This window comes from Monodon monoceros, unplaced genomic scaffold (genome assembly GCF_005190385.1).
Source record: "Monodon monoceros isolate NGI ecotype Baffin Bay Population unplaced genomic scaffold, NGI_Narwhal_1 Super_Scaffold_13, whole genome shotgun sequence".
NCBI classification, from domain to species: Eukaryota; Metazoa; Chordata; class Mammalia; order Artiodactyla; family Monodontidae; genus Monodon; species Monodon monoceros.
This window is the reverse complement of record NW_021703769.1, coordinates 15,781,785-15,790,520: the sequence shown is the minus strand read 5'-3', so window position 1 is coordinate 15,790,520 and position 8,736 is coordinate 15,781,785. Positions and strand designations below refer to the sequence as shown.

Here is an 8,736-nt window from a genome sequence, read left to right as displayed (position 1 = left end):
GATCTTTGCCCACCTCTAATCTTTGTGTTGATCTTTGCCCACCTCTATGAACATTCCCATAGCCTAGGTCCCTAGACTGAGATTGTTAGGTCTGCACATTTTTTTGGTTTGTTTTTGTTTTTGGCTGGGCCACACGGCTTGTGGGATCTCAGTTCCCTGACCAGGGACTAAACCCGGGCCACGGAAGTGAAAGCCTGTAATCCTAACCACAGGCCACCAGGGAACTCCCAGGTCTGCACATTTTAAGTTTGGATACGACAAGGTTACCATCTAATCATGTGGGCCCAATTTACCATCTCCCCTCTCCCTAAGGTATGGGAGGACCTGTTTTCTACGCTGTGTGTGTTCAATTTTAAAACACCCCAGAGGCTGTATTAGGGATTTCTGGGACAATTTCTGAAGGTGACTATACTGCACGGAGTTTCCCTTAACAGAATCTACCCTCTCCTTGATATCGAAATTGGTTTGATTTTGGAGACCTTTTTAAAAAGCCTTCTGCGGTTCATCCCTCTGGGAGCTAGGTCCAGCTCCCCATGTCCAGGAAGTCCCTATGAAGCCAAGCAATGAGGTCTAAACTGCATTAGGCTGTCGATGCAGAGAAAAGCAGGGGTATGATAAAGTGCACCCAGAGATCAGCTCCCCGATCACTCACCGGGAAGCCAGCTGCCACCTCACCTGAGTGGGAGCTTCTTTTCACGTTGTTTCCTTAAATAAAAGTCATAACCAGCTTGGGAAGAACTTTTCATCAAGCGAAGCAAAGAAATAGAATAGAGCAGAAGAGTTGATGAGGTTAACCAGTCTGTGCCCGTCATTTATCAGATAAGGAAGTTGAGACCCAGAGATGTTGAGTGACTCGGCCAAGGTCACACAGAAGAGCAGAAAAAGCAGTGGTGGAAGCCAGCTCAAAGCCGGACATTCACACTTCTAGCTGAGTGCTCCTTATAACATAGCAGGGCGCATCCAGGACCTCCATTGACAGTCCTTTCAGTCTGCCTTTCTTCAATCACTGTTGCTCTTGAACATGAGGGGAAAGTTAGGTTTCTTGAGAAGGGATCTCTGGATGAAAATCATGGCAGCTCATCTCCGTGCCTTTGTGCATGCTGTTCTCACGTCCTTGGAGTCTGTTCTCTGCCTAACTGCTTGAACTCCTTCTCATCCTTCAAGACCCAAAAGAACTATGTTCTGTGAAAATATCCCGTGATTCCCCAGGGCACCTGGTTGTCCCCTGCTCTGTGTTCCCAGGCCCTGACCTTGGCCAGCACTCAGAACACTCTATGGTGGTTGTTGACTCCTTATGCATCTTCTCCAGGAGTGAAAATTCCTCAAACACACAGAGGTGGGCTTCCCTGGTGGCGCAGTGGTTGAGAGTCTGCCTGCCGACGCAGGGTACATGGGTTCGTGCCCTGGTCCGGGAAGATTCCACATGCCGCGGAGCGGTTGGGCCCGTGAGCCATGGCCACTGGGCCTGCGCGTCCGGAGCCTTTGCTCCGCAACGGGAGAGGCCACAACAGTGAGAGGCCCACGTACCGCAAAAAAAAAAAAAAAAAAAAAACGCACAGAGGTAGCAAAATCAAACTTTGCAACCCCACTCACACCTTAAGCTCTGAAGGGATAGATTTTGGACCACAAGCTCCAGGAGGGAGGGAGTTCATTATCCTGTCCTAGCTCCTGGCTCACAGGATAAACTCAAGAAGGGTTTGGTGCTGCCAACGGAATCTGAACAGGGAAGTTCTGCCAAAGGAGGAGCTTCAAATCTTGGAGCCATTGGGCTTTTGACAGATACTACGTGGAGGGGCCAAGCAGGTCAGGCTGACGACGGGAGAGGGCGCTAAAAGGTACAAAAAGTCCTCACACGCGTATAGGCCTCCAGGGCATTTTCACAGATGACCTCATTTGAGTGAACTTTGTAACTGCTCTTGTGTAACCTTCCTCTTACTGCCAAGAAAACTGCTCCCAAATCCGGCTGATCCAGGCCTCAGGACTCTGAGACACAGATGTGGCACAAAGGGAAGGAGTAAATCAGGCTGAGAAATACATGACAACATATCCTTAGGTCACAGGATTGAGGAGAAAAAAAATAAGAGTGACTACAGCCTTGAAATTCCCCTATACACAACGAGTAGCTCCAGTAAGAATTACTCTCCTTTCATAAAATGGGCTGAGCTCTCCTGGTTCTGGGATTGAGGGTTTTGGAAAAGAACACACAAAATGCAGGAATGTGGGATTTCATTATCTCTAGTTTAATTTGCCTGTTTACACACACGATCTGTATATGTACGTAACAGTGGTAAGAGCCATTCTCTAAATACAATCTGGTACTCAGACTATGACAGATGCATGTGGAAAATGAGGCGCCAGTGAATGAACCTCAACACGGAGAGACAAACCAAGCACGGTGGTATTCTGTGATCACAGATGCCCTCAAAACCCTCTTGTTCAGCACCTGGGGAACAGACACTTTTCAAAAGACAATACAAGGCTACTTCAACAGGACACCCAGACCCCAAACGGCACTCCAAAGAACATATTAGTTTCCCTGCCTTCTCCAGAGGAGCCATAAAGTTCTAAAGGCTTAATCAAGAAAGAGGAGGCAGGGGGATTATCACCTGCTATGAACATGTGCTGGGCATTTTACATACATATTCCCTTCATCCTGACAGCACCACCTCCATTTTACAGATGGGGAAATTGAGGCTTGACCAGGGTCAGACACGATTTGGACCCACATCTCACATGTGCCTAAACTTTCAGCCTTGCCAGGCTGTGTCACACAGGGATTGAGAGCATGTTCCCTAGAGACAGGCAAAGGTGCTAAGACTGAACAGGAAGTGGCAGAAGACTCCTCAATAAACAAGATTCGGTAATGGACGCTTTCCGCGGAGTCAGTGTAAGGCTGAGCCTGAATCAGACGTGCAGGAGAGAAATGTCTGAACATTTAAGTGAGACAAGTGAACTTCTGGCGTCACCTTGTGCCTGCTGCCTTTTGGTGCTGAACGTGAAACGTAGGAGAGATGTCAATCCCTTCAGCAAGCCCCTGCCACCTACCCCAGCCCCACTTCCACTACCCCCGTTTTCAGATGTAAGCTCCGGGGGGCAAAACAATTCTCCCGGGGCCCATCATAGCTTGCCAATGCTCCCAAAGCACCATGGTGACACCTTCGAAATCTCACTGTCAGGTGTTTCTGCCACCTTTGGGTACAATGTATCACACCCCACATTTTGATCGATACAGGTTAACCTGTGGCCGGATGAGATACGAACTACATATTTTAAGTACATATTTATACGCAATACATTTTACACTGAAGATTTTCCAGACCTCAAACTCCTACCAACCTAAGCTTGAGTTAAGCCAGGCGAGTGCAGTGCTTATCAGTTAATGCTATTACCAGGCTTGACTCGGGGTGGGGGGGGGGGCGTCAAAGAAGCTTCCAGGATGATTATCCAAAACACAAGGGGCTTGGTTCGAAAGGCTTAAGGAGACACCCTGAGAGAGGGAAGGGGTATCTCATCACAGAGCGGTAACTGTGCCTTTGTGGGGCAGAGGGGACAGGGCATCTCACCACTCCCAGCATTCCCAAGGTAAGGGCCACACAAGAACAAGGCTGGAAATTGAGAAGTGCTGCCAAGGGGAAATAAAAGGTTGAGTTCAAGGGCAGATGCACAGGCCCGTTTGGTCTGGTTTGGGTGGTGGTCCAAGTAAGAGGAGGGTGGGCCAAAGTCAAGTCGCCATTTATCAGGGACATTTTTGCAGACAGGTTGGCTTCTTGCCATCAGAAGCAAGGGAAGATATTTTCGTCCACTTCTGACTCAGCATAACCTTGTCCAAAAGGGTAAAAGTGCCTTGGGCCACAGCGATGAACAGAAGGCTTATTATCACACAGCCCTGAAGCACCACTCAGTCTGCACCACGGACGGGTGGTCAGGGGAGTTCAGTGCAAATATGCATTTTGCAAAATTACCCTGACTCAGCTTAAAATTCAACAGGTTATTAAAACGTCTGCTCTCCGGTTTTATTCTTAACAGAGAAAAGAGTCCCGTGTGCTTGAATTTAATACCGTAAGCCAAGAGTGTTCTAAAAAACCCTCAAAGCAATCTACACATGTGCCAAAGTGCAGAGTCGTGAGTTATTTTCGGGAGTTCTGTCAACAAAGAACAAACGCCATGATTGTTATCAAAAACTATAAAGCATTCACTCACAATGGGGGGGGGGGAAGTAACCTTATTGCTCCGAAAACCAATATATAATAGACAACATGGACAGAAAAGTATCAATGTTCGTTACCTAAAAGTCATCCAATACTCTGTCGCAGAGGCACTCCAGTTTAACTGTTTTGGTAGCTAATCACAAGCCACTTGCAATATTTGACACTCCATGGATGAAATAAATACTACAGCCAGAATGTGTCTTTCGGGCAGTTGGTTGTTTTATAAAGAACCCTGCTGTAAATAAATGCTTCTGCAAAACTGACCAGAGGGAACTACTGTTAAATAACACCATTAATAGCCACGGACCCAGAAGACAAGGAAGAATCAGGGAGCATCTGATGGCAGCAGAAGAGAGTCCTGAGGCCCCGGCCCCACTTCAGCCACACAACAGAGGCTTTCCCGATCCTGCCCTCTCGCTGAGCCAGAGCTTGGCCCTCTTCGGCCAAAAGGGATGTTCCAGATTAAGGTCAAGTCTTGCCAGGAACGCAAAGTGCCTGACTGGGAGTGGCGGTGCTTGTGACACAGGGCGATGCCACCAGGGACAGTCTGGGGCCTGACCTTGCTCGCCCCCCAGACTCCACCCCACCCCCACCCCACACACTGCCCGGTAAGCTTCCTCCCGGAAGCAGGATCAACAATTTAGTCGATAACTAAGAAAGATAAGTGGAAAATCTATTAGCCACTGTCCTGCTGTCAGCCCTTTTGCTTCTCTTTTATTTCTTGTAACCGTCTTGCTTCAGATTCAAACTAGAGCTCTGGGGAGGAAGTCCTGGAGAGAAGGATTTCAGATACCAACACCCGTACGTCCCGTACCAGCCCAGCAGACCGAACAGGGTGCCAAACACTTTCTGGGACATGTTGTGAAAGTAAACGGCCGTGCACAGAAACATCCACACCCAGATGAAGGTCAGGAGGCCCAGGGCGACCCCCAGGGTGGTGATGGCCGCGTGAAGCCAGTGGCTTCGGTCCGTCCTCAGCTCGTGCAGCACAGCCATCTCCTCCACAATCATAAGGACACAGAAGGTGAGCAGGAAGGAGTGGCCTGAGATGTCAAAGCCATGCCAAAAGCCTCCTTCCCCGTGGCACTGCTGCTTGCTCTGGTGCTCCTTTCTCACCCCCTCCAGGGCTGGCGATTGGTAGCAGCTGCCTGTGTAGTGCTCAACGTTGGCGAAGACGGCTGTGCCCGCGTACCAGATGGCCGTGCCCACAAGCAGTGTGCTCAGCCGCCGCAGGACCAGGCCGGCCTTGCCCATCAGGTGGTAGTTGGTGAGGGTGATGAAAGGCAGGAGGAGACAGAAGGTCCAGGCCCAGGCCACTTTGACAAAATACCTGGCAGAGGAAGAAAGTGGAAGTGAAGACGGGGACATGGCGGAGAGGGAACAATGTCATCACTCAGGACTCTGGACTCTCGAGGGAGGGAAAAAGGAGAAATAGGTGATAAAAGCTATAGACCACAACTTCACTAAGTACTTTAAGTGTAGTAACTACTGAATCCTTACACAACTCTATGAGGTACGTACTGCTATCATCCCTATTTTACAGAGAAGGAAACAGAGGCACAGAGAAGCATCGTGCCCAAAGCAGAGGTCATCAGTGGTGGAGCCGGGATTTAAACCCAGGTTCTGTGATCTTAAGCACTAATTGCTGAGGAACGTAATTACAGAGCTCTCACATACATCCACTTTCCCATAGAATACTCAGTTACCTCGGGGGGAAGGTGTCACTAGCCCCATATTATAGGTAAAGAATAGTTCAGTAACTTGCCAGGATCACACTCACATGACCAGCAAGCCCAGGTTAAACCAAGGTTTGGCCAGCCCCAAAGCCCATGCTTTTTCTACACCAAGGCTTTTTCCTACGTGGTAGAAATGAACAGACAGAGCTTGACTTCACGCTAGAAGACCCAGGTTCAAATCCTGACTCCGACTTATTACCACACCTCCAGGCCTCCGTTTCCTCAACTGTTAAATAGAACTGAGGGGATCCAACGATTTTTAAATCCAGAGCCAATGATTCACTAGTTCCCTTTCAATAATTAACTAGCATAGAGGTGTGGAGCGAAACACCAGAATCCACGGCAACTCGCCAAAGACAGGGACTTGTCTGCTAGGCTCTTCGGCTCCCAGCTCACCCAGGCCAGATCAAGGAGCAGCTGTCTTGTCTGCCTCCCCTGCCCTCATCAAAGGTGGCTGAGCTGGGGACCAGGTGCGGTAAACACATATGCAAGAGGCTTGGGGCCATGACCACTCTCATAATCTATTCTCAGCCCAGCCTCCATGGGTGGGTGAGGAAGGAAGGTGCGCAAAGGACAGAAGGACTCTTCCTGGGTTCCAAAGGTTCTTCAGACACCACCCAAGGGCCTGTCGCTAAAATCTTCCCTGGGACTGATATGCAAGGATCTGGCCACAGCCAAGACCTGTAAGGTATTTGATGAAACCGCTGGAGAGAGAAACCAGGGTTTTAAGTAGATAACCAAAGTTGGACTGACTTTTGGGAGATGCTGCAGACACTGCACCTCCCAAGGAGAGTTGAAGCTCACGTCAGGGGAGGACTTTTATCTTTCAGAGTTTCCCTTTACTATTGCAACGGTGTTTGCGTCGATAAGCTTAAAATCCAAGAGATTTAAAAAAAAAAAAAAAAAGGAGGGCGTGGGTGGACTTAAGGAGAAGTCTCAAAGGGCCCGGCTGGGATGGTGTTCCTTGGCCACTGCCATGAACTTTGAGTGACTGAGAAAATCCAAGCAGATCCAGGGGTAAGGTCACGGACTGGAGGGTTCCACTCTGGGGCGGCTGTCTTGGAACGGGGGTTGGCATGGGCTAGGACAGGCTCTCAAAGGTGGCGGGCGGGGGGTGCTGGCGAAAGAAGGCAGGTCTGCTTGCCCCACCCAGGTGTGATGGGATTCTGTCACCAGCTGGGGGGTATCAGATTTAGGGCGGAGGCGCAGGGTCTGACATTGGCAGGCAGGAGAGAGGTGGCATCTCCCCCAGGGCAGGGGCCAATTCCTAACCCCCCAAAGGGAGGCAGGGGGAGCAGCGACACAGGCCGGTTCAACCCCCTTCCCACCCCCCACCCCTACACACACACAGACACACACACCACCCTGCCCAGTCAAGCTCAGACTGTCTGGTTTGGGTGTGCAAACGCGACCTGCTAGTGATCCCTCCATCGCGACACGCGTGCAGACGCTGCTATCACGAAGGGGAGAAGGATCTCCCCTTCCAATGACTCGTCCATCAGGGCAGCTAACCCCCGGCTCTCTGGGCAAGGCGACAGCTACGGCAGGGACAGGAGAGGACCCGGGGCGCACTCACACGTTGAAGACGTTGCGCTTGTTGCTGAGATAGCTCTCGGGCAGAGGGGAAAGCTCCTTCAGGAGGGAGCCCGCCAGCATGGAGGCCACCAGGGCCCAGGGCAGGTAGCGCCGTACGGCCGCCCGCACCAGCGTCCCCCTGAGGGCCCACGCGCAGCGCTCCAGGTGCTCCATGCCCGACCTGTCGGCCTCCGTCAGCATCCCCGTGCCCTCTCGGCCACCGTCTAGCCCTTCGTCTTGGCCGGCGCCACCGCCTCCCTTTGAGCGCACGCGCGCCGCTCGCAGGCCCCGCCCCCGAGGAGCGTGAGCGCTCCGGAGCCCGCGCGCTCCCCCTCCTGGCCACCGGCGGCCCCTGCAGCGCTCCTGTTTCCAAAATCCTCGCGTGCCTCCTTGCCTTCTCGAAATCCCGCCGCCAGGGTAACATGCTCCCGGTAAGGAAAGGCACACATCCTCTGTGCCTTGCTCTGATCGGAGGAAAAAGCGCTTGTGGAAATATTTGCTGGAGGTGGGGAAGAATAAACGTAGAGTTGTAGGAATTGGAGCAGTGGTCCCAGAATCATTTAGTCTCTCTTGGAGATGCTTCCTCCATCTGAGCCTTAGTTTTCTCATCTGTAACATGGGGAGCCAAGAGGAAATCAACCTTTCCCAAGTTAGTTTATGAACTCGAGGTTCATTATGGTGGTCCAGACATACGGACATGAGAAAATAAATGCATAAAATAACCATTAGATTTGCATTTTAAATTATTAGCTTTATTTTCACTTTTAAAACAACTGTGATTGGTATTGAGAGAAAATGCTGGGCGCTGGGGGTTAACGGCCATCAGATGAGGGCGTTGATGACTCAGTCACTCGTTTATCACAGAGTTAAACCCACTCGTCCCCTGTCATGGCTGGGTGCCTAATTGTTTCCCAACCTTGCGGCGTTTCTTTGCCACTGTATTAGTTTCCTAGTGCTGCCATAACAAATTACCACAACTATGTTGGCTTAAACGAACAGAAATTTATTCTCTGACAGTTCTGGAGGCCAGAGTCTGAAATGAAGCTGCTGACAGGATTGGTTCCTTCTGGAGGCTCTGAGGGAGGACCGTTTCCATAGCTCTCTCCTAGCTTCTGTGACTGCTGGCAGTCTTGGCATTCCTTGGCTTGTGGCTGCATCACTCCAATCTTTGCGTCCGTCTTCATGTGGGCTTCTCCCTTCTATGTCTCTGTGTGTCC

At 50.7% G+C, this 8,736-nt stretch overlaps 1 protein-coding gene across 1 annotated transcript; it reads right to left on the bottom strand.

Moving 5' to 3' along the window:
* Positions 1 to 2,224: 2,224 nt before the first annotated feature.
* FITM2 (fat storage inducing transmembrane protein 2) lies at positions 2,225 to 7,729 on the bottom strand. Its single transcript, XM_029219331.1, has 2 exons — positions 7,521 to 7,729; positions 2,225 to 5,538 (listed from the first exon to the last, which is right to left on the bottom strand). The coding sequence occupies exons 1-2, from the start codon at positions 7,718 to 7,720 to the stop codon at positions 4,923 to 4,925; spliced, it is 816 nt and encodes a 271-aa protein (XP_029075164.1). The 5' UTR covers positions 7,721 to 7,729; the 3' UTR covers positions 2,225 to 4,922.
* Between the last annotated feature and the right edge of the window lie 1,007 nt (positions 7,730 to 8,736).

Bases quoted from the DNA above. Each gene is read 5' to 3' on its own strand.
- FITM2 (XM_029219331.1), bottom strand. From the start codon at position 7,720: ATGCTGACGGAGGCCGACAGGTCGGGCATGGAGCACCTGGAGCGCTGC. The intron at 5,539-7,520 runs GTGAGTGCGCCC...TTCCTCTGCCAG, and splicing joins AAGCGCAACGTCTTCAACGT to GTATTTTGTCAAAGTGGCCT.